The sequence below is a fragment of the Anopheles ziemanni genome, chromosome 2 (genome assembly GCF_943734765.1).
Source record: "Anopheles ziemanni chromosome 2, idAnoZiCoDA_A2_x.2, whole genome shotgun sequence".
Lineage (NCBI taxonomy): Eukaryota > Metazoa > Arthropoda > Insecta > Diptera > Culicidae > Anopheles > Anopheles ziemanni.
In genome coordinates this window covers 3,328,002-3,352,918 of record NC_080705.1, presented here as the reverse complement: position 1 = coordinate 3,352,918, position 24,917 = coordinate 3,328,002, and the positions used below count along the sequence as shown (strand labels likewise).

Here is a 24,917-nt window from a genome sequence, read left to right as displayed (position 1 = left end):
CTTATAAGATCTAGTCCAACCAGCGAGCGCCACACAGTTCATCGACTGACATCGACCTGGGAGCGACGACTTTCAACACGACCTTTCCCTTTTCGTGTGTGGTGGCTGCGAAACTGGCTGCGTTTTGGGGTCCGTCACACACACACACACACACACACTCTTCTGCTGGCGATTGTATGCGCTTTCGAACTCGCGATCGCACCCCGGCCATAGAGAGGAGCGTCGAAGATGCACTCCCCTCTGCTCGGGCACAGGGTGGCCCATCATCAGGCCGTCATGAATAATGCATGAAATCTTCGCACTCTTCGTTGCGGCGGTTGTTTCCGAAAGTATGCTCTTGCCTGCCATTTCAAAACTACTACACGTAGAAGTGGCGGAATGAATCACCGGGCACCAACATCCAGATCTGGCCAGAGCAGGATGATGATACCCCCGGTTAACTTGGCAGCCCTGCTGGAGGTGGCCTTTGCAATGACTCAATTTACCGTAATGCGAGCTTTGTCGATTGTGTCCAGAAAAGAGAGCGTTAGTGTCCAGCCTGCCTGCCTGCCTGCTGGACCACGACCACGAGATCGCTCACCCCGCGATAGCGTGTGGATGAACGCCGCACTGTCGCGTGCTCTTTTTTCTGTGGTTCCGCGGGACGTTTCTGGTTGGTTGGTTTTAGCCAGCAACAACAAAAAAATACCCGCTCAACTGTACGATCAGGTTGGATCCGGTAAGAGCCACTACGCGCTCTAATAACGCCCGACAACGATCGTCAGCAGCAGCTGAAGCGCACCACCCGGGTGGTTAGCTCTCGTCGGTTGGCTGATGCAGAAGGGGAAAGATCGCTTGACGACCTTGACTAACAAGGCAGCCCCAAAGACCGAGGGAAGCGCGAGCAGCAGCAATAACGCGAACTGCACGCCGCTGTCTGATTGCGTAAATACGATGCGCGAGCGTGGGTTTGGAGGTTTGAGCTTGTGTGTGTGTTTGTGTGTACGTGTGCTGGTAGTTTAAGTCAGGAGGGAGTGTGTTTCTTCTCGTCTCGAGAGCTGCGATAAGGACCGAGAAGCATGCCCATCCCGCGGTGTGTGGCGCTCATCACCCATCACCGTTACTTGAAAGGTCAATCCGTGGTTGTTGTGGATGTTGATGCCGATTCTCGAGTGCAACGGCTGTTGTTTTGCTTCGGCACGACCGATTCCTCGCTCACATCATGCCTTGATTAATTGGTCAATTGTTGATCTCTGAAGGCGTTCCAAAGTTTGAGTTTTGCCCCAAACGTGCATTTTAATTTTTCCTTAAAACCAACCATTCTTAACTTAGATGTTTATACCTTCATCGTTAGTTCTAAGTCCTTCTAAGAAGATCATTGTTCCTATATCTTGATGCGCATACGACGGTTCAACCATGCGCCATCGGACTCACGTACGCCGACCACACTCGGTCACGCGTAATACCACGCGAGATGGCATCAGTGATGGGTGCATCTCCTTCCCTGATAATTCTGGAACACAGCGACCAGGAGGAGAAACTCTCGACTTATACAATCGCGTCTATGTCACGCGCAAGTGTGAAGTTGCTTTGCGCGAGCACGTACCGAAAGCCACGCGAAGTACAAACTACTAGCCAAAGTCCTTATAGTTCCGGTCCGCTTAATGACCTCACAAATCCAGGGTGGGGCAGGGTTGGGGTGCGTCCGTTTACCTCGGGGAAGGTTCGAGTTCCGTGAATTCTGTAATGATGATGACCGCGCTGGCACAGGGGTTTGTGCTTGTTGGCACGTTCTCTCTTCCTGGTTATGACGCATTGATTCCTGCTCTTGTACCCATAGAGAAACTCGGTTATCGGGAGCTCTCGTTGCTTGGTGATTTAGGTAAAGATTAACAATGTCTACATCATTTTCATTAGGTCTGATTTGTTTATCCCTTCGTCAAACCTAATGCAGTCGACATAGAACTTGACATGATTGATTTTATGCCAAGACTAAAGAATACAAACGGCGAAAAAATGCCACGCCACTGTGAACCTTATACGTCGCCTTATGGTATCATGATCTGCTTTACGAGACACCTCTCTGATATGAAGAAGAACGATTATTCAATCTTCCAACTGCCAGCATCGCAAGGCAATTCCTCGCCCCGTTTAGTTATTATGCTTCAGGGTCGTTGACATACCAGATGTGCCAGAAGTTCGCTTCTTCGGGAGAATAGGTACGTACACACGCAACTAAAGCAAATTCGAAATTCTAATCAGCCTGAATCGGTTGTGGCTCAATTCTGACCTCCAAACGTGCGTGGCATATTGCGTACATTTCGAAATCAAATATCCAAACATATTCATCACCGACGGAACGAAGACATTCCGGGGTCCTTTCTTACATCTGATCATGTTCAAGAGTTGAAGTAAGCGAAATTTCGCCAGATCCACATTGATCATGAACTTTTGTTCCTCAAAAATCGTTTTTATATTGTAAACGTGTCTATGATGTTTCTTTTTCAATTTCCTGTCCCCCAAAATGTCCCATTAAGTGAATGAGAGAATATTAAAAATGTAAAACGTCCAAAGAAAGCCCCGTTAAGGGGCGCTCAATAGGATGGAATTCTGAACCACGTATCAAAACTGCCGGACTCTGGCTTGAGTGACACTCGAGCTGGGAGTTAATGGTAGAATAGCATGTTTGGAATGGCTGATGAGAATAGATTGCGTTATGTTTACTACTGTTCTCCTTCACCTAAGACGAGTTAAAAATAACATTTCGCAAAACCACACGTGTTGACTATTCTTCGCTTTTGGCATTTAATACAACCGGCTTACATTCAATCCTCGGCAATCGGCAACTCCTAAATCCTAAAGACGCCGCTGGCGGCCTTTTGGTGCGATTTTTCTCCTATTTTGGCACTCCGCTTTTGGACTCGTGAAGCATTTTTATTTTTCGGAGAATAAGAAAGCACGAATTGGTGCTTCGAAAAAAAAAGAAATATCGAGAAACTCGATCCGGTGGCCAAAGTGGAATGTCCATTCCGGTTCCTGTATTCGACGACTGCTCTTCCTCCCAGCGGCGCCCCAGCACCCAGCGCCGTGTGACAATTTGCATCTCTGTTTTTTGGCCATTTCTTCTCCATCGCTTCCCACTCCCTCGGCCAGGATAAATGATCGGTCGGATGGCCCGTTTGTTGTTGGCTTTGGTCGGCGCCGATGTTGCTTCATACGATGCACGGACGGACGGGGGGCACGCGAGAAGAATGGTGTATAAATAAAGAAAAGGTTTCTATCAAATGGAACCTAAAATGCAAAGTGAGGTGAAGTTCGCTTCGATGGAATCATCATCATCTTCTTCTCCGTGCATTTTTTTAAAAATATCTCTAGTCCTAAATCTTCCAACAGCGTTGATCTCAAACAAACCGGAGTTGACACTCGGAGCAGAAACCGAAGAAGTCTTCAGGTCCCTTTTCACGATCATTCGGACTTCGGCCGGGAGCGATCATGTTGGAACATGGGGAGAAGTATCCAATGTCAAGTTAAACGCCCTTCCTGCTCAGGTAATGTTGAGCGAGTGTGTGTGTGTGTGTATGCTCAAGACCCCCACCCTACCAGGTTCGGTGTCCAGCGCTTTCTTCTCTCGCTCGAGGAAGAATCGGGTCGCGCCCGTCGCTTCGGTTTGTGCGCCACGCCAAGAGAAACAAGAACTGAAGATTAACGGTGAAAATGAGTTCTTCGCGGTACCTTCGCGTCGTCTTCCCGATTTTCTTCCCCCGGACGCCGGTCTCTCGGTTCCGCATAAAACCACCGTTCGTTTGGATTCGTTCCTCCGTTCGGTTCTGTTATTTCTTTCCCTCCCGGTCCGGGGAGCATGTTGGGGGGCGTTTTGATGCTTTTTTTCGCGTCACCTTCTTTCACCACGGGTTGGCGTTTTTTACTTCTTCCTTTTACCTCATTCGTTCACTTTACAGTCCGCAAAGTTCGTCCCGGAGAAGGTGGTGCGTTCCTTCTCCTCCTCCTTCCGGTAGGTGGTTTCTTTCAACCCTCCTGTCATCTGTGGTGGCTTTAAAAATTTGCTCGCGACCGTGGCCTGTCCTCCCTGAATGTCACGGCCGTGTGGATTTCGCGGAGAAAAAGAGGGGGGGAGGCTTTGGTACTGGGATTTCCAGCGGAGAAGGCGAGTTTGTCTCGCTGAGGTCAGATGGGAATGAACGGGAAATGAAGAAACAAGTGTTTCGTAGCTCAAATAAAGAAAAGAAGGGGAAAAAAACCGGTGCGTATCTCAGCGGCGACACACTTGTTTTCTTGTTCTCCAAGTAGGAGAGAAGAAGAATAGAAGAAGAGCACAAGAAAATACAGGAGGAAGAAAGAGAACTTGTTGAAAATCGAACTGCGAAGGCGAAAAGGGATGCGAAAGGAAATATTTATCTCCGAAAAAGCGGATAACTTTTTTCTACAGAAAACAACTTCATTTAAATACCACGAATTTTGTATGTGTTGTTCATGTTTTAGAAGACAAACATATTTTTGCAAGTAATATCTATATCACTATTTGGTAAATGAAAAGAAGTTGAGTATTCAACGGAATGTATTGAGTGTATTTTCCTTTATTCCCCATTCAACCCTTTTCTACTCCATCTCTAGAAGTTGTTCGATGGTTTTCTATATCATTTTGGTTTTTTTTCATCCCTCCTTGCCCGTCCCTCGTCCACGGAGCTACCATTCGGTCGGCTTTTGTGAATATCTAATGAAATGAAGCGCTGCAACTTCCATTTCCACTTTTCTTTCCCTTCACCCGCGCCCAGGTCACCCATGTTGGGTGTGAGGCCCATTTTCGCATTCAGTTGCAGTCTGTCCTCGTCCCCGCCGCACCCATTTCCACGGTCTACCGGCCTATTCCTGTCGGAAAATCCCGTGGGAGAGAGACATTGAACTTTGTTGGATCGATACACACCGCACCGCGGGATGACGACGATGATGTTGATGATGGCGATGATGATGGGACGTATGACAAACACAACTTCCAAGCACACCAAACCAACACCAGCTCATCGGCGCGTTGCCACGACGGCTTTAGTGATTGGGTTTCCTTTTTTTTTTTCTTGTGGACGAAATAGAAGAATTTTAGAGACAAAAAATTGTAGAACTCGAGCAGTTTTTCTCTACGATTCCGAGGCAAAAATCGAACCAAAAAGCCTAGAAATCAAAACCGCGACGAGAAAACAACAAAATTAAAACTGCCCTGTGTGCTGATACGAGTCAAGATGGTCAAGCGAGCACACACAACACAAGACAGAGGTCCCGAGGGAAGCCTGTTTTTTCGCCATTTCTTTTTTTTCGTCCCGAACTGGAACAGGAAGAACGAAGATTGCGAAGGGCAAGGCGAAGGTGAATGTTTTTTTGTAAAACGTTGGAATGTGGCCTCGAAGAAAAAAAAAAACGGTTCGCCGGGACTTTCAGGGACGTCCGACATAATCGCGGTGCGAAAGAATAACAGTTGAATGGGTGTTTTTTTTTTTAATTTGCTAAATGGGCAGAAAATCAAGCTCGACTGCATTCCTGGCGTTTTGCTTCTAAAGTAGCACCTCCTCGGAGTTGGATGAACGCAAAGTAAAGAATTTCCGCAAAGGGGTTTTGCGAATATTCGCACAGGGCTCAAGGGCGGCGGGGGGGTTGAGTCACGGGAAATAAAGGTCCCCCATTTTCGAGTTTGACTGATTTTGAAGAAATCTCAAAATAGATGCACCCGTTCGTTCATCGTCTTGTAAAGAAACACTTGAGCGTGAGTGAGTGCATTGGTAAAGTTGCATCGGGAAACCGCATGATTTTAACTTGTTAAACGTGGGGGTAGGGTGGTGGATTGCAACTTGTCGAATGACTTGACACCGCAAGGTCATCTCCACCACCTCCCTCCCCCCCCCCCCCCCCCCCCCACAGCAATCGCGTCGTCACGGTGTTCGTTTCGTGCGCGGTGAAACACACAAACTTTGCCACACACGAAAATCGTACACCACGCAAATTAACCGGTTGAAGGAACACCGGGTGCGAGGGTAGATGGAGGTGGACACTTGACCAGTCGGCCCCTAGTAGAAGAAGGGGGTGGGGTGAGAGGAGGAAGAAGGCGCTGCTGCTTCGGCGACGGCATACTTTCGTCGTCGGCATCGTCAATCCCCCGTTAGCTTGAAGGTCAGACTTAGACACCGCTCCTTCCACCCTCCCCTTTTCCCGGTTTCCCCACCGCATGGCCAACCTGTCCACGCTCTACGCGCTGTCGTCACACCGGTCACGGTTGACCACCTCCAGGCGAAAAGGAGAAAAAAAAGGTTCACACTCGAATGAATTAATGTGGTTGCATTGCATGCTGCGTGAAGGAGGAGGGTATTCAGGGAGGGAGGCGGTGCATTCACTCTCGCAAGCGCAAATCCCTCATCCCCCCACCCCCCCTCGAGACGGTGAGCAGGAGACGGACCAGGGGTGCGGTGGCCTTGAGGCAGCAACTCCACTCCACTCCTTAATCCACCGTTTCCATTCTCGAAGCCATTAGTAACGCGGCTTATTAGTAACGGGGCCCGGGCCGTCTTAAGTCTCGCGCGATACCGGTCCTAGATCTGGGGTGTTAGATTGCACTTGCATCCACCCCTATCCCCCTCCCCCCTTTCCTTCCCCTAACAGACACACCAATGGGTCGGGCCAATATCCGGCCCACGATGGAGACGTTTCGTTCGGTTCGCTTTGTCGACTAAAACCCCCAGAAAACACCACCCCAAGAGACAACCGGCACGAGACGGCAATGATTGCAACATTGTGCAGCATCGGTCACACACTTGTTTGCCAACCCTTTTGATGGCCGCGGTCACGACGGCGGTGTTCTAATACGAGAAAGAATGGTGAAAGAATGTCACTCGCCTAGGAAAACTGTCGCGAACCTTGAGGCAACTGGTATTTGGTATTTCAATTTAAAAGAGAATGACCCTGTGGTGGATGTGATAGGGGATTAGATATGGATTGACGTTTTATCTTAGGGAAGGGCAGCACAAACTATTTAGTTTCTCAAAGAGAGTGCATTTGTTACCAACTATTTATTCAAGTCTGTCATCCTGTAAAGCTTTGTGTTTCGTTCATTCTTTTCCTTGCGAAAGATCGTTTCTTCTTCTCGTTCTCCATCCCAAGAATAGATATGATTCTTGCTTCCCAACCCTTGAAGATCTTTTAAGGTTTCATTGAAGTTTCCGAACGAGTTTTAAAACTTTCCTAACACGACCCGACGCACGTTGCAACCGCACGCGTTTGGAGTAAAAATAATCCCGCCCTCGCTTATGGTCCTTTGATTTGCGTATTTTTCCCATCTTGAAACCCTTACTCTCGGGTGATGGGGAACCCAATTTATGATGCACGCGTAAAATGCAAACATCATCTCACCATCTTGGTTTTGGGGTGGAAATCGTAAGTGTCCGGTCGTCGTCCTCACAAAGAAGTCGTCTTTGAACGCGACGCTGGGATAAAAGTTAATTGGTGGAAAATGATTCGCACTCCCGTAGAATGCAAATGTCGGCCAATCCCACGCAGTCCCGTTTCGTTAGGAGGAACATAAAATTCCATCTTCGCGTGAACGAACGAACGGACGGTGGAAAACTTTTCCTATTACGCCTCGAACGTCGGGAATGGTTATTTGAATGGTAAATCGCTTGTAAACGTTGGTATATCTCCGGTGGTCAAATCCCATCCCTTCGTTCCACTTAATCGGTCAACTCTGGAGGATGATGGGAGGTCATGATGGCGTGGAGCGAGACGACAACGACGACGTTGTGCCATTTTTGGAGCCACTCGTCGGAGTTTGCGGTCCGTTTTCAACGTTTCGTCCACACGCGATACTCATTTGTCAAACCTCGACCGAAAAGGGAATCGGATGGGGGGGGAGGAGACAAGGTCGCGACGACGCTGATGGGCAATCAACGGTCTTATGTAAGTGTGCTCCGGTCGGTCACCCTCAACCGTTTTTGAGCTCTTTTTGTCCTTGAAACCATAGAATAGAGGATGGAGGGAAAAAGTTAGGCGACACTCTTTCACCCGAGAGATAAGACTTTAAAAGAACATCCTCATCATCAGCAGCCATTATCATGTTTCCATCGTCTGGATCGTGTCTTTTTTTCCCCCCGACACAACAAATGTGAGATAAGCTCAGCTTAAAACCCACACGCGGATTGGGGTCGGAACACTCGGAAAAACGTCCGTTCCGCGGCGTTCCACAAACCGACCGAATCGTGGTGGATTTTTAAAGGTAAAAATAAACCAGGAAAACTCCGAGGGTGATAGAAGTGAATCCATCTGCCCACCAGAGGATGCGATCGTTAACGATTTCAGATCGCTATATCGCGAGCTCCCACTTCTTGGGTTCACGAGAGAGATAGAGAGAGAGAGGGAGGGAGTGTTGAACTGCATGTTCCACACGTTGCTGCAGCGATGCACTTCGCGTGGGAGCAGCTGTGTGTAGTGGGCGGATGCCGGCGTTACCGGAAAAAGAAACTCCAACCTCCCCCAGTCGATCGATGGGGCACAGAGGGGGTGAGGAAAAAGGCCGAGGAAAAACAACAACACACACTACCAAAACCCCGATATGTCTGTCTGGCAGACGTGTGCCACGATGTGATGATGATGATGTTGACGACGACGACGCTGATGTTGATGATGATGGCGACGGCGTTGACCTCTCCTTTTCACCACCATTTGTTCCAGACTCTGCCCTTCCCACTCTCTCCTTCCACACTAGCAAGAGGGGGTCGGTGGGGGGGGAGGAAGCATATTTGTGTCTGGGTCGCGTGTGCAATATCAGCCTCACAAACAACACACGGACGGTGGTGTGGATGTTGCCTCTTTACATCGCTTTGGGCATAGTAGGTAAAGGTAAACGAACCACGGCCGACATCTCCACCATCTCCGATCCATCCATCCGCCGCCCGTTTGCCTCTGTCTGTTTGTCTGCGGCCCTTCTGTGGAACCTCTCCTCTCCGCCATCTTTCCTTCGGATGACCCACTCCCCGGCACGACATTCTCAACTCTCCCAGCAGCACTATTTGAACTTACTTCAAACTATCTTTTTTTAGCCCTTTCCCGGACGTGAACTCCCTTTCTCTCTCGCTCTTTCGCCAAAGGGCTCTTCACTAAGTTTTCGTTTGGAGCAGACAACAATGGGACGCTAATTCTACTACCACTACCGACGCAAAGTGTGCTCTGGGGCGCGAATGCACTCACTCGAATGCAATGTCGAAATGCAACCGGGTTTCGTCTGATTTTTCCGCATCCGTTTTTCCACGGCCACCCTTTTTTTCTTTCTCCTCCCATCTACGACTCCCACACATAAGCGAGGGTTTTTTTTCACCCCGTTCTATTGTTTTGTGGTTGCTTTTATAGTCCTTCTTCTCCGAAGGAATGATTTCTGAAGTACACTCCCACGGTTCCCCTCCACACTCCCTTGGAAAGAAATGGAAATGGTGAGGGGCCAGTGGAAGGGGGAAAGGAAAGGTTCAACTTTTGACATGCTTTTTTTTTGGAGGTGCATCATCGCCACCGTCGTTGACGCTGAAGTGGAACATTGCGCCTGGACAGTAGGTGACCATTTTTACCTTCATCTAAACATTAAGATTTATATTAAATAATTTTCGTTTCATTTGGAATTTCATCTGTTTGGTTTTATTTCATGAAAGGAAAGTTAAAATCGGTTGGAAATTTCAAAATTTTATAAGGTACGAAACAATGAATACTCAAAATAAATTACTACAAAACGATACAAGAACAAATTGTTGGAAACATCAAAGTCCGTTTGAGACTCGCCCCACTTTAAGGTTTGACGTTTAGGAACACGTTGTCGGTAGGATCGCTTATCTTTTATCTCCCTGCGGCGTGGAGCTCCGTCACTCTTTCTCCCCTCCCCCCTTCTCCACAAACGCCCCGCGTCGATTAATCTACGGATGACAGCTTTAAACGGTCTGCGCGCCGCTTTCCGGGGGCTTCAATTTGCCTGGGCGTGGGTCTAGAGTCACACTTGCACCCAAGCACACCCCCCTCTGCCCCTTGCCCATCGGTGGCCACCGGTTGTGTGGCGGCACACACGCTTTCGAGCGGACGGCCAACGCAAACTAACGGTTCATTCCTTTCTCCACCCTTAAACTTCATCCCCACCCCCGGGTAGGTGGGGGAGGGTTCGGGGTGTGCTTTCAACCGCGAACGACAACCGCTCTCGCGTTCCACTGACGAGAATGACCTTCCCCGTGCGTGTGTGTGTGTGTGTGTATGTCTGTAGAGAGATGGAGGACGGGCTGTCCACAACAGGAAGGCGTACACCTTGTGTCGAGAAGTGGCCTCATCCGCCTGCTAGAAAGCCAAGAACCCACCTAGAGCCCGGAGGCAGCGGGAGGTAGGAGGAGATAAAGGGGAGGTGGTGTGTGTATGTTTGGGAACGGCCTCAAGCGAAGGAATGGTATGTTTGCCCGGAAAAGCTGGTATACCCCGGGTTTGTCTAAGAAGAAGGTTGAGCTAAACCAAAGACGCCTAGCCCCCGTCGACACGTGTGTGTGTGTGTGTGTGTGTATGGGGGTTGCGAGAAAAGTTAAACAAAAAAAAAGGAAAAGAATCAAAATGACAGAAATCCGCCCCACCACAACCACCACTACTTGATGATGATGAGGCGGAAGGCAGAAAAACGTGTCCGAATCCTCGGTCCGTTTAAGAAAATCGAGGAAAAAGCCGTCGCTCGGTTCGTTCTTCTGCTGCTGCTGTGTGGGTTTGATTTTATTTTATTGCTCCTTTCTCCCTCGAGCTCGAGCTCTCACTCCCATTTCGCGAACCGGCAACTTTATCATCATCCCCACACACTTTTTGGGGTTGAATTCGGGTTCGAGTTGAGGACAACAAAACTTGAAAAAAAAAACAGAACAAACAAAAATTTAATCACACCACCACCCCGACGGTATTCCCGACGTCGTGGCCTTGCATTAAATCTTCGCCATGGGGTCGCGGACTTGGGGCAAGATTTTTTTATTTCTTACCTTACTTTGGTCTGGGTGACACTTTTTGGCAAGGCATTTTTCGCAGGAAATGAGATTCGGTTGGTGCATATTTCCGCATGTGTTTTTTGCTTAACTTTTGTTTTGTTTTTTCATTATTTACCATCGCCGCTTTCGTGGTGATTTAGGTGATGATAGCCAAGAAGGTTGAGCGAAAAAAATGCTCAGAAGAAGGTAACGATGAAGATGCATCTTGCTTCCCTCATGTTGGCTGGTTGGTTTCAATTAAAACATTTGGTTTTTACTTCCTTTTTATTTTAGCACTTTATTATTACAATTGGTACAACTTTACAGACATCCTTCGTTCAAACAAAGCGCAATTGAACACGGATGTGACACACAAGTTTTCCTTATGCATGCTCTGACGGAAACCTGCAACAAACCAGACGATCGCCCATGAATGTTTTATCACCTTTACCTTGGCTTCTTGTCTCCCGTCTCTTCCACTTTCCCTGTTCCGCCATGGTGTAGCTATTTTTACCTCGCTTGTTTAATCATTCGTAAAAAAGGGAGAGAAATGGTTAGATAAAATCCTCCACCCCCAAACCCAAACCCCAAGCCTGCTTACGCATATGCGCAAAAACGTCACTTGCAGCTGCAATACGATGTAACCATTCCCGGTGGGGGTTGCGTTCGTCAGTGGCACCTGCGAATGGTGAAAAGTTTATGCTAACCGACCTTTGAAGGTAGAAAAGATTTCTAAACAAATGTCCTCCTTTTTGCGCAACTAGGATTTCTTGTGTACTTTGCGACTTGCAGGTCGTCGCTGTTTGCTTTACTTGCTTTAGCTTCTCCACTAGTGTTTTTATTGTGTAACGAAACCCCCCCGTTCGTGACATTTGCGGGATGTACAAAGCACAATGATTCATAAATGTCGAGCGAGCGCGCGCTTGGCAAAAGTTTGAAATTGAATAATGAAAAACGTTCCGACGACCTCCCGCAATGCCGTGCCCTTACCGCGTGTTATGTTCTGTGCCACAGCATAGCTTCCGCCACAAAGTCAACACTTTAAGCGCTTTCATAATTTACCGTTCCAAAACGGCGACGTATGTAAAGGGGGGCGATGCCTGGGGGAGAAGAACGAAGGTACGGTTGGTATATCATCAAACAAAACGAACGACCGACAACTGTTCGAGCACGCTTATGTGTGTATGTATGTGATGTTTTTCCTCTGTGTTTGAGTATGTTCGCGACCGACGCGTTTTGTTTGCGATGATAACCGCGAACACTTCTACAAAACTCGCGGGTTCCACCGTCGGCTACGTGCACGATGGGGAGCATCGAATGGAGAATGGAGAAATGAAGCACAAAAAACGAAACATCTTCGAAAGAGTGCGAGAGAGAGAGAGAAGGAAACGCAGAAAAAACCCCTCACTCATCCGGCATGATTTTATGTTTCGATGCGCAGAAAGAGGTTGGGACCGTTTTGGGGACATGGTGGCGCCCGAGGGTATCGGCGAGAAAGCAACACGTAAAATGTTATGGGAGCCCCTGGTTGGGGCAAGCGTCCCATGTGTTGGTGTGATGCACACAGGGGTTCCAGTGTTGCCGGGAAGAAAAGTTGCTGGAAATCGTGGTTGGAAAGAAATTTAACTAAGTTTTATTTGCGAATAATCGTACCTGAAAAATAAATTCGCAAAATGTTTGAGTTGAACAACCATGCGCCTCCTTTTCTAGGGAACACAAATATCATTGTCTTCTTATCCAAGTAGGCATTGGATCGCAATTGTCGATGCCTCCTTTGGTATTTTTATGTCGTGTTTCAAATGTATACATGATTTTTTTTGTATTTTATTTGTTATGAAACCGGGACCCTGGTGAAAAATTTAATTATCAAAACTAAACACTTTGTAAAGAAAGTGCTTACAAATGGGGAATTCTAATGATTGCATTCTGTTTTTTTTTTTACTATTTGTACAACAGATTGCCAGCCTCTGCTATACAGCAATATTGCATCCCCCTCGTTTGGAGCCCCATGTTGCTCACGAACACCATGGCAACGTTTCGAATAACAGCCATCCCTGCTTCCCATCGCCATCTTCCCTGCGAGCGGTCTTTCTTCGAAGTTGCTCGTCTGCCACTTCTGCTCCCCCTTTCTACAAACCATCCTTGTATGGTTGTGGGTGTGTGTGTGTGAGGGGTTAGGAAAACTACCCCACTAACACACAGCTAGATGGGCTGCCACACACACGCACACGCGCAATACGCCGATGACGCACAAGCAAGGTCGTCCCGTACGGATCCAACATATCTGAAGGTCGTCGTCGTGTCTTTCCGTACGAAACGAGGGATCACGATGTGTTCGTGCTTGGTCTGCGCTTGTACGCGTGTTGGTGTGTGTGTGTGCATTTTCCCCACTAGACAGGGCGCCTCCATCAGCATCGCAACCCCCCACCCCTAATCCACTTGTGTGTGTGTGTATTTTTCTCGGCGCGTCGTCGCGGGGTGGACTTTGCATTACTTCCACCTAACTCTCGCGGGGTGTTGACGTTTGTGTTGCGTTGTGTGTTGTTGAGGAATAGTAATCTGTGGTAGATCGTCGTGCGCCTCCACCGGGCGGTGGGTGAGTTCTGTTGAGATGAAGCGAATAGAAGGGAAGATCACATAAATCATCCCCCCGTAACTCGGGGAGGGGGATGAAAGAGACCGAGTGCATCTTGTTTGTCTGCCTCCATCCCCCCCCTTAAGGGGTGTGGGGAAGAGGGTTCAATTATGACGGCACCGAATGTAAATAAATACAGTATTAGTAGACGAGCTCGCAGTATCAGTTTCTAAGCCGGGAGAGAATCGGTTCTATTTTGGACGAGGAAAGTTTGATAAAGTACTTTGTGTGTTTTGGCCTTGATGAAAAGACCGAACAAGAGAGAGAGAGAGATCGTTCGGGGGGATTTACCTCTTCCTGTTTACAGCGTTCGGGTTGATTGAATGGTGGCTAATGGGGGTTGTTGGCGATAGGTTTCACATCAAGCTCACTAATGCACTTTATTTTAAGCCGGATGTCTCTGGATTCTTGATGATTCATTCATTGATTTCTTTTGGTTTTCGTTTTAGGCAATGATACATTTGAGGTGTGAACACTGAAATGCAAACGAAGGAACGTGTCAGACCACAAGGATAAAGGACAGCAGACAAGTGAATTGATTTCGGAACCGTCAGGAAAGCAGACACGCATCAAGCAAGACAATCAATGAAAATAATGACATCCACGGAAGTAAACGGAGCCGGAGGTGGTGGAGGAGGTGGCGGAGCGGCACCGGCTAGTCGTGGAGGGAACGTGTCGGTCACAACGATTAATCGCGACGATGGAGGAGCCGATGCGGCCATGGTTGCCAAACTAGCGACGTCCAGCGGGAGTGTGTCGGGAGTGAACAATAACAACAACACTCTTAGTAACAACAACAACAACAATGTGAGCAGTAGCAGCAACAACAATAACAACGTAACTCCTGGCGCAAGTCCGGCGGGTACGACGGCACCGCCGTTCTTCGGAAACGTTGGTGGAGGGATCCGGATAACCGTGCCGAAGATGGAGGAATCGGACGAATCCGACACGGAGCTGTCGAACATCGAAAAGACAGTGTCCGCCGTTGCACTGACCAATGGGGTGAATATGCGGGAGGAACGAAGCGCCAGCAAGGGGGCACCCCGGCCCATGTCCTGGGAGGGTGAGCTGTCGGAACCGGAGGAACCGATGCTGGTGGACAACGAGAACAGCAGCTCGGGCTCGAGTGTGGGTAAGCTGGCACAGAACGCACCGTCGTCTTCCCCCGTGGCCATGATTGTGCCGAAGCAAGAAGAGGATCACGAACTGCCCACTAGTGGACCGGGCATTACGGAACCGCTGGCACTGACCGCATCCAGTAGTAGCAACAGCGGTTACGCCAGCGTTTCCCTGCACGGCCATAGCAGTAGTACCCACGCAGGGTTGAGACATTCGAGCAGCTCAAGCAACTCACCACTTCCGAACCGTATGCTGATCAAACCGGAAGCAGGGCTTCCACTGATCAACCCGGGCCTGGCGTACAACGTCGCTGGTCTGGGCCAGCATCCATCGTCCAACATTCCAACAGCAGCCGGAGGAGCGTCAGCCTTCAAGAAGGGTCTTCCGGATGTGATAAACTTGAAGTACGAGCTTCCCCCCGGTGGGGTGGGCGATCCGGGTGGTGGTAGTGCGCTGCCCCCGAACGCTATCCACTCTCCGCTGCTCGTCCGCTCCAAGACGACACTACTGCCGGCCAATCCGAGCCCCGACTCGGCGATCCACTCGGTGTACACGCACAGCTCGCCCAGCCAGTCTCCGCTCACGTCACGCCACGCTCCGTACACTCCTTCGCTCAGCCGGAACAACAGCGATGCGTCGCACAGTAGCTGCTACTCGTACAGTTCAGAGTTCAGTCCGACGCATTCGCCCATCCAGGGACGGCACAGCATATTCGCCGGCGGTGGAAACGGCGGAGGCGTCGCGTCCTTCAATGGGTCTCCCCTGCATCATTCAGTATTATTCAAACCGATGCTGGACAGCGAACAACATCATCTTCAGCAGCAGCACCACCAGCAGCAGCAGCAGCAGCAACATCAGCAGCAACTCCAGCATCAGCAGCAGCAGCAGCAGCAGCAACATCAACAACAGCAGCAAGCTCTCAAGCAGGAGGAATTACTCTACGATGGGGAGCATCTTCCATCACCCGGCATTTCCCGACAACAATTGATCAATAGGTACGTACCTTCACGGAGCAACATCTTCTTCGATATCATAAATGAGCTAAAATTGTTTCTACCACCTCTCCTGTGATTCCAGTCCCTGTCCGATTTGTGGCGATAAAATCTCCGGTTTCCATTACGGCATCTTTTCGTGCGAGTCGTGCAAAGGTTTCTTCAAGCGCACGGTCCAGAACCGTAAGAACTACGTGTGCCTTAGGGGGGCGGCCTGTCCGGTGGCGATAGCGACGCGCAAGAAGTGTCCTGCCTGCCGGTTCGAGAAGTGCCTTCAGAAGGGGATGAAGTTGGAAGGTAGAGATCCCCTGTGATGTTTGAAATGAATTGATACTAAAGGTGCTTATCCCTTTTTGTTTTAGCTATTCGTGAGGATCGTACACGTGGTGGTCGCTCGACGTACCAGTGCTCGTACACTCTTCCTGGGCCGTTGGTGAATACGGCCGGCATGCAGGGTGGCGAGTCGCCCGGGGTCGGTGCATTCCAGTACGGAGGATCGGTCCGATCGCCGTACGCTGCCGGTGGCGGTGGAGGAGTTGTTTCGAGCCAGCAGATGAAGGTGGAAACGAACGACGGCGCAGGTGGTATGATGATGCCCGGCGGGGGTAGCAACGGTGGACTGAACGGGATGAGCAATGGACCAAGCGCCGATGGAAACGGTGGATCCAGTGGAGGTGGAAATCATATGCAACCAGGCATTCCAGTTCTGTTACAGGTACGCAAGGTTCATGGAAAGAGGAACAACACATCGAAACTGATTTAATCGTATGATGCTTCATTACAGGAAATTATGGACGTTGAACCATTGTGGCAGTACAACGCAGCGGAGCTGGCTCGGCTGAATCAACCTCCGCCGGCGGGTAACTGTACGAACATTGCGAACAATCCGCTGCTCTGCAGTGCCGGCATCTCTTCCGAGAGCAGTCCCGATCTGATTGCAAACCTCTGCAACATAGCTGACCATCGCCTGTACAAGATCGTCAAGTGGTGCAAGAGTTTGCCGCTTTTTAAGAATATTTCGGTACGTTTCCTTTACCCATAGCATTTGAGATATGATTTCAATTAACTCTCATTCTCACGTTCTCTTATAGATCGACGACCAGATCTGCCTACTGATCAACTCCTGGTGTGAGCTGTTGCTGTTTTCATGTTGCTACCGTTCAATTTCAACACCGGGAGAGATCAAGATCTCCCTTGGGAAGTCGATCACACTGGAACAGGTTAAGAATAGTGGACTACAGGTAAGTTTCGAACTATTACCGAATGCTGTGTTAGGTTAAAATTCATTCGAAAACCAATGTCCTTCATTTTCCATAGACTTGCATCGAAAGAATGTTAAATCTAACCGATCATCTGCGACGATTGCGCGTCGACAAGTACGAGTACGTGGCGATGAAAGTGATTGTACTGCTGTCCTCGGACACTTCCGAGTTGAAAGAATCGGAAAAGGTTCGGGCGAGCCAGGAGAAAGCCCTCCAAGCGCTGCAAGCCTACACGTTGGCCTACTATCCGAAATCGCCGGCCAAGTTTGGGGAGCTTTTGCTGCGGATTCCAGAACTACAGCGAACATGTCAGGTATGGTGTGGTGCGTAGTGTTCACGGTGGCCATTTTCTAAAACCCTTTGTGTCTTCTTTTCAGGTCGGAAAGGAAATGCTCAACATCAAATCCAAGGACGACGAGGAACCCTCGTTCAACCTGCTGATGGAGCTGCTCCGCGGGGAGCACTGAGATATAATCAAACATAGGAAAAATATGTCGTGCATTTGTGCCTCAGAGAAGCGTGAAGCGATTTTAAAAGACTCATACCTTGAGAACACTCGAAATATGGTCGGTTGTACCTCCTGACCGATCCCTGGCGGAGATCGAGAGAGATAGAGAGGGGAGGGTTTGTGCAACTGTTGTGCAGTTGGTTCGTAAAAGGAACCACCCGCGGGACGCTGGAACGTCCAAACAATGCACCACAGGAACACTGCGGATTCCCCCGCCGATCCACCGTTTTTATAATAAAAAGGACCGATGGTAGCGATGAAAGTGTAACGATATGATAAGGGGAATGAACGGTCACGATCGTGAATCGCACTTCACATAGATCAGTGTCAATACGTTTATGTTAAGAGTTATTCTATTTTACTCATTTTATACCCATTGCCTTTTCAAGGGACTTCCGATAAAGTGTTTTGTTTGTCCAATCTGTCCGTTTCGTTGCAAAGCCGGTTCGTTGATGAATGGCTTGGGAGAAAGTTGAGGAGAGAATTTTATTGTATTCAATACGCTTAGTTTAAGTGCATTTTAATCCTTAAGAAATCTTTTTTTTCGCTGCGCGGTACTATCGATGGGCTTCGCAAAGAAACGAATGTTCTCCCCTTTTCACTAAATGGAAATCGAACACCTAACGCGTTTTGTTGGTGGAGATGATGTTGCCAACCTGCTCGATCGTACACCTAGATTAGCGAATGGATTCGTTTTTAAGTTGGAAATAGTGTTGATAGCATTAACTGGATAGTGTCAGTCTACTCATAGAGAATCGTTTTAATTTTCTACTGCTTTGCTGTTATCTTTGCTGTTCGTTAGTTACTCGACCGCTAGTGTGGTTTAGTTGTATTCCCTCCTTTCCTGGCAGAAGGGCATACGGAGACAATTTTTGTAGATAATTGCTTACTTCATTTCAATTCATGATTAACAAATGATAAAGTAATTTACAGTAAATCATACGGTTTCCATAGATTGTACGTGTACCGCTGTAGAGGGGATAAACGAAGGCGAAAAGAACGAAATTTGTTTCGTTTTGAAACAACAGAGAAATAATACACACATTCTAAACATTTGAAGGAAACAGAATATAGTAAAAGGATATCATACAAGAAATAGAAAGCGAAGCTCCAGTCGAGTTCTCCCACTAAGGGGAATATAACCACCGTTTATAGCAACACAAAAAAAGGAAAAGCATAGCGTCTGCAATAAGGGAAACGAACTGGTGCGAAGAACAAAACGGAAACCAACGCGCAAATCGTAGCTGAAGAGTGTGCCTTTTTTGTGCAACCAATCCCAGACACCGCCACTGGCCGGTGTCTCGGTGGACACCGGGGTATTCTTTTCCCCGAGTACCACAACCACCACCCACCAGTGACGTTTTTCTTAGGCCCGTGCTGTGCCCGATCCTTTTACGGGAGCGTCTTTTCCGCGGACTGTGTAAGAGGAGGAGGAATATTTTAGAACAAGGTGGGAGCGATAGTAAAACATTTGGTAGAAGGATGATAACTAAAAACACATACACACAACAGAAGATAACAAAGTTTAAAACTAGAGAAACAAGCATCAAATGACTGACTTTTTAGCAAATAGAGCAATTAATTGAAATAGTTTTAAGATGATGGGAGCGCGGGACATTAACTTCAACCCGAGTTCCGGTTGCGAAAGTGTGTAAATATATGGACAGTGAAGAATCAAACGCGGCTCACGAAGATAGGAGGCATTATTTTTTCGTCTCGTCCGGACACGCATGGCCCGTGTCCGCTACTGTTTCCCTAGTGTTTTTTTTTTTCGTTAAGTGAGATAATTTTAATCGTACTGTTAGTGGCAATATGTTTGTTTTAAAGTTATTATTATGATTAGTTTTAGGGCTCGTTCGCTGGTGAGTTTAAAAGCGCGCACCGTTCGAAATGGTGAGAGAGATCGGTGATCATTCTTTGATTCCTCCATTTTATGCTTTGCACAACACAACAGACCCAGTCGATTGAAGGGAGATTATGTTTTTGTTTTCCATATTTTCATACTTTTATGCCAACCATAGAATTGTTTGTTTCGCACAGTGCAATGAAGAAGTACTCCTCTATTTCACCGAATTTTTATTCGTACTAACCACACCGATGCGGTGCGCATTTTGTCCGAGGAACAAATGTCCTTAAGAAGGACACACGAGAAGCGAGAAGGTGTCACGAGGTGAACGACAAGAAGGCATTTTTATATGTTAAACCGTTGTTTCATGCATAACGATAGAACAACTTTAAATTATAGCCGCAAAATACAGAACGAAACAAGGAATGCATTTTCTTTCGGACAAGTAAGTTACTTTGCCTTGGAGCGAATAGGCTCGCCTCTTTCTCGTGCTGAAAACGAATTGCGCTTCAGCGAAGCAACAAGACAAGGCAAACAAAATTCAAAACAACAAACATGTGATCGAATTAATTATATAAAAAAACAATGCTACGGCAACGTTGAGTAGGTGTTAATGGAAAGGAAAGAATGTATTTTTCTTTCGACCGTGGCGAGGAGGTTTTCTAATATGATTTTGTTTTTGTTACGGTAGCAGAAAGAACAAAGTGAAGGTTTATGTTTGTTTGTTTTTTTCCACTCCCTCCTGTTTTAATCATTCGTTGATGTAACTGGGACGAATGCAAAATGCTCCAGATTCGTGCAAGGAGGAAGAAAATTATATAGAAAAATATACAGCTACTTATACTTATATTGATAGGAGAAAATTTACTGTAAACTTGAATCGGAACAGCGAAGATAATATTCTTATGCTATAGCTAAAATATCGTGCAAGTGGGTGAGCGATTAAAACACAGTATTTTGCAGACAACTTACACTTTTTTCTATTAAACAAGGCGTCTAAGCCATACAGTGGGCTGGAACGTTCTCTGGGCTCGGTTTCTTAACCAGAGGAAGCAGAAAAGGATAGTTTGTGCGAACCGTTTCCCTTGTGGGACGCGATGCTAACGCGATGCTAACGAAGCATGGTTGATTTTTGAAAATTATTGTTTTTTCCCCACACTTAAACCGAATGAACGTTGCAAATTTTCAATAGGAGGAAACATATTTGTACTTAAAAAGCTGATTCTCTGGACGATGTTTTGTTTCCAAGGATGATTGTATTCCGACAGAAACGAGAAAGGGAAGTGTTTTTCTTTCCAACCCCTTGATTCTCTGTGTCCCCAGCACCAACAGCCAATGACGCAGAAAAACTCGAATGGAAAGGAATAAACAAAAAATTAAGAGAATTTTTGAATAAAAATATACTTTATAATGTAAAATCATTTATATCTGGTGTGATGTGTTCTAATTGTGTGTTTAAAGAAAGAAAAGATGACTAAAGAGCAGGACATTTCATTCGTTTTCATATCACAAACGTGATGTTAACCGTCAGTTTGAAAGCATAATACCTGAAGATGAACAGCTTTACTGTAGCTGCCTTGTTTACAAGCCTATCTATCCAAACCTTGGTAGCTGGACTAGCTTTTGCCTGCAACCTTGGTTAACGAAAGGTGAATGGGTTGGTAGGTTGAATAATTTTGTTAAAAACTAGACAAGATCGATTACTACAATTTGGGACACATTTGCGCGTCTTTACAAGACCTTTCATTTGAGGGGTCATATGTACAAATTGGTTCAGAATCCAACAAGTTATCAACAATATTGCAGTTATTAGCAAACATTGAAGTATTCTTGGTCCGAATGTAAATAATCCCCTCAACTGACAGTTCGGTTTTATTTTCGTTTCAGTCTTCATCGGTCGGCCGAAGTGAAAGGAGCTCGGTGCGCGAGGCGTGAGCGTTCTGCAAAACGTGCATCGACAGTGAAAAAAGCATCACGAATTCGGTGTGAGTGCACGGGTGTGTGGTTTTATAAATATCCTGTGCGAAAGTCGTCAGCTCGTCAAAATGCCAAAATTATGTAGAGGTTTTTTTTCGGCATGTCCCGTGCATCCGCACTAGCTTCGAAACAAAACAGCGGAACCAAACGAAAAGCCGAGGCTTGCTGTGAAAGTGTGTATCGGAATTTAGTGCCCACAGATGCTGCGGCATTTTATTTATCGTGCCCCCTAAAACCCCCAGCGCAAACGCCTACATGAGAAGATTGTGTATAATTAGCGCAAACTTGGATTGTCCTTCATTGATGCGAAGTATCGATCCCGCTCGTCGAGTGGACAGTCGTGTTTGCTAAACTTGTTCCGATACGCCGTGACCACTTTCGCTTGCGTTCCAGATATTTTCGTCGCATTTATCGAAAGTGTTCTGCTGCACACATGAAAATCGTAGAAGCATCTCGTCGCAGCCTTCGAGAAGTTTAGAACAGCAGAAAACTTTTTGACAGGCGCTACTCTTGAACGAAACAGTGCGAGACGCTAATTCGATAGAGTATCGAGGGGGAAAGGTGGCGAAAGAAAGAAGCATGCTATTTGTAAACAAACCAGAAGCAATCGGCATTCGATCCGAAGAAATTTCGATAACCGTGTGCGGCGATAAGCATTTTATCATCTAGGTTTATGGTTTAACGATTTATTGGTATCATTCCCCGAAGCTTGCTGCTTATCTTTCGAGTAATAAAAATCTAATAAGAAATCTTTTCCTTTCGATTGTTCTAGTTATCTGGCAGCAGATTAAATCACACTCTTATCGACCGTATGGCAGTGCCGTCTGTTCGTCTGTTTGCTTACGTCCCCCCCGTAAGTGGTAAGAAAAGGGAGGAGTGAAAGTTTATCCACGTGTTAACCGAAGCCAAGTCAAAGTGATTGAAATAATCAGGAAAAAAAAAGAAATCGGTCGGTTGGACCGGCCGTCGGTGGCCGCCGTGAATTGAAAAATTTACCGTACCGGAAACAGTGTACGAAAAGAGTGTTTTAAAGTGTCTGTGCTTGTGTGTAAAAGTGTAAATTTTATGTGAAAGTGGTTGAGAATTCTCTTTTTCCTGTAAACCCATCCCAACCCAACCCAGGCGTCATTCTTTTCGAACTAAACGTGGGATATAATATAAAGATACCAAAGGTGAGCTTTTCATTATTGTGAAAATTCTTTTCTTTTAGCACCCTTCAGTTATATGTTTACTATGTGATCTGCCTCTGTAAACTATTCAAAAAGCGATAAGGCGAGAGAGTGTTATATAATGTCAACCGGCGTTAACCCACACAACTGATAAGATTACTAAAAGGTTATCAACGTCGGGCACACAATATATTGAGTCTGGTCTAAAAACGTTCCGTTCGAGTATAATTTCCTCCATCTAACACTAGAGCTCCAAACACTCCACCATTGTAGCAACGGAACCACAAACCACGCAAACGCTTTCGAAAAGTTTCCTCGGCGCCACGTGCTCCAATCGCTTACGGTGTTGAGTTTTCCTCCTTTAAGTGGGAAACTTTCGTGCGTTCCCATTTCGGCGGAGTGTGGCGTATGATGCGAATAAACCAGGCCCGGGTCTTTTAACACGTGCAAACGGCGCTTTAATTACAACGATAATCAGCTACCGCAAGAAAAAAAAGCAATAGCACCACCCCGTGCTTACAAACGCGACGGAATGGACAATTAAAAAGTCGATGGATCGGGTAGCGAACGATCGAGTGTATCGAAACTGTCGTGATGGGGGTATGTAACAGTCGAGTACCGATTGTGGTTCCAAAATCCAACCAGGGGCGGGGGGGCGGTGGGAGTGGTGAGAAAATGGTTTCCAAATAACTCCAACCAAAGACGAAACCGACCGCGCGCGGGTTGTGGGTCATGCCTTGGTGCGTGTTTCGGGTGCTGGGGTTTGATTTTATTTTCCCAACAATCCACTTTCCATTTTCTTACCCCTTTCGGGCGCCCCATCGTAAAGATTTCATTTGTTTAGGAAACGTACGATTGCGCGTTCATCACTGTCCAGAGCCAGTGTGGAGATTTCTCCCCTTTCTTCACTCCATCCGTTTTGTTGTTTTGTCTGAGCGGTTGGAAGCCGGTGGAAAACTAGTTCACTATCACACGAATCACACGGAATCGGTCGGAAAATGCCTCACATTACGTAACGAAATCTCCTCCTCCGCCCCCCACCCAGAAGTGGAAAAAACAATCACGATTGAATAAAAGAAGTCACGCAAATGCACCACAAAAAGAAGACACGTTGATGGTTTGTTGATGGTTAGAAAATGGTTGGTTATATAATTTTATTACCAGAAGTAACACCACCGTTTCTCCCGGCTTTACAATTTCATTCACTTCTTAGCCGGTTGATTGGAGAGATCCTCGAAGACGATCTCCAACTGAAGCGCCTGTCGTTCTCTCTTCTGTTTCTTAATTGGATAGCCAGCGAGAGCATTGGATTTGAAATATCCCTGAGGTCCTTTGGATACTACCGTCGGAGCTGGTGTGGTGGTCGGTGAGGTTTGTACTGGAGTCGTTGTTGTGACACCAGCGTACATATCGAGCTGATCGTCACGGAAGCATTGATACAAAGATCGATACGCCGCTGTACACTTGCTCAACTTCTGACGTCGCTGGGAAGCGATACATTCGTTCGCACGCTCCTTAAACACTTTCTCGTCGGCACAGGACTCGCATTGGATATATAACCGGTCCACGTTGGGTCCATCCCGATCGCTGTACAGTTCGGTCCGCAATCCAACACATCGGATGAAGCAGTGCGTTTCCGGATCATCCGGGAAGATACCCTCCCGGTACTGGTGGAGTCGAGTGGGAGCAAGTCCTAGAATATCGAGACAATCCTGCTGCACCTGACGCATCTCGAGGCTGGTCTTGGGCACATATCGGTCCTGCTTCACCAGGTATCCGTACTGCTGATGATAGCACAGGAACGAACGGTGTGCCCGCTCGCAGACATCCGTCACAGTCGGCTCGAGGGCGTCGAGGCAACACTGCGTTCGATTTCGGTAGCAGACGTCTTCCGGAGCCGGCTTATAGTACTGCCGGATGGCGGACTCTCGTAGACCGGTGGTGTCGTTCCAAAAGCGCAGCAAGACTCCAACGCATCGTACCAGACACATGCTGTCCCGATCGGCCGGATATAGCAAGAGTTTGTACTCATTCTCCAACCGATCGGACGATATTCCCAACTGGGACGCACATTCCTTGAGTGCCGCGTCGAACGCCGTTGTACAGTTGGAAGTCGTCTCGGCCCTTCCAGGGGTCACCGCCATCGCTCCGAGCAGGTACATCACGCAAAGACCTACGAACTTGTAATCCATTTCACCGCTTATGAGACTCTGGTCTTTCCGGCTCTCGACACAAATCGCTATTCGTTAGTTGCAGTGGTCGTAACGTCAGCTTTTATAGCCAGAATCACACAGGTTCATACGGTGTTCATCTTCCGACCGTTTTCGGTCCACGATCACGTCCAAGTCCAAGTTTCGCCGTAAAACGCCCCTGAAGGGAAGGTCATGATCGGCACCCGGGATCGAAACCTCGAAA

At 47.5% G+C, this 24,917-nt stretch overlaps 2 protein-coding genes across 2 annotated transcripts; one reads left to right on the top strand and one right to left on the bottom strand.

The window, feature by feature from the left end:
• Positions 1 to 14,214: 14,214 nt before the first annotated feature.
• On the top strand, positions 14,215 to 17,487 carry LOC131291211 (nuclear hormone receptor FTZ-F1 beta). Its single transcript, XM_058320402.1, has 8 exons — positions 14,215 to 15,556; positions 15,653 to 15,743; positions 15,826 to 16,037; positions 16,103 to 16,455; positions 16,525 to 16,761; positions 16,832 to 16,981; positions 17,058 to 17,315; positions 17,380 to 17,487. Exons 1-8 carry the CDS (start codon positions 14,215 to 14,217, stop codon positions 17,467 to 17,469), a joined length of 2,733 nt encoding a protein of 910 aa, XP_058176385.1. The 3' UTR covers positions 17,470 to 17,487.
• A 6,217-nt stretch (positions 17,488 to 23,704) lies between these two features.
• LOC131283049 (general odorant-binding protein 45-like) lies at positions 23,705 to 24,694 on the bottom strand. Its single transcript, XM_058312609.1, has one exon. It carries the CDS (start codon positions 24,692 to 24,694, stop codon positions 23,705 to 23,707), a length of 990 nt encoding a protein of 329 aa, XP_058168592.1.
• Positions 24,695 to 24,917: the final 223 nt, after the last annotated feature.

What these genes read in the sequence shown, in the direction of transcription:
- LOC131291211 (XM_058320402.1), top strand. Translation starts at nt 14,215, where the DNA reads ATGAAAATAATGACATCCACGGAAGTAAACGGAGCCGGAGGTGGTGGA. An exon ending in GAAGGGGATGAAGTTGGAAG is followed by an intron (nt 16,038 to 16,102) that starts GTAGAGATCCCC and finishes TTTTTGTTTTAG; the next exon opens with CTATTCGTGAGGATCGTACA. An exon ending in GCATTCCAGTTCTGTTACAG is followed by an intron (nt 16,456 to 16,524) that starts GTACGCAAGGTT and finishes GCTTCATTACAG; the next exon opens with GAAATTATGGACGTTGAACC.
- LOC131283049 (XM_058312609.1), bottom strand. Translation starts at nt 24,694, where the DNA reads ATGGATTACAAGTTCGTAGGTCTTTGCGTGATGTACCTGCTCGGAGCG.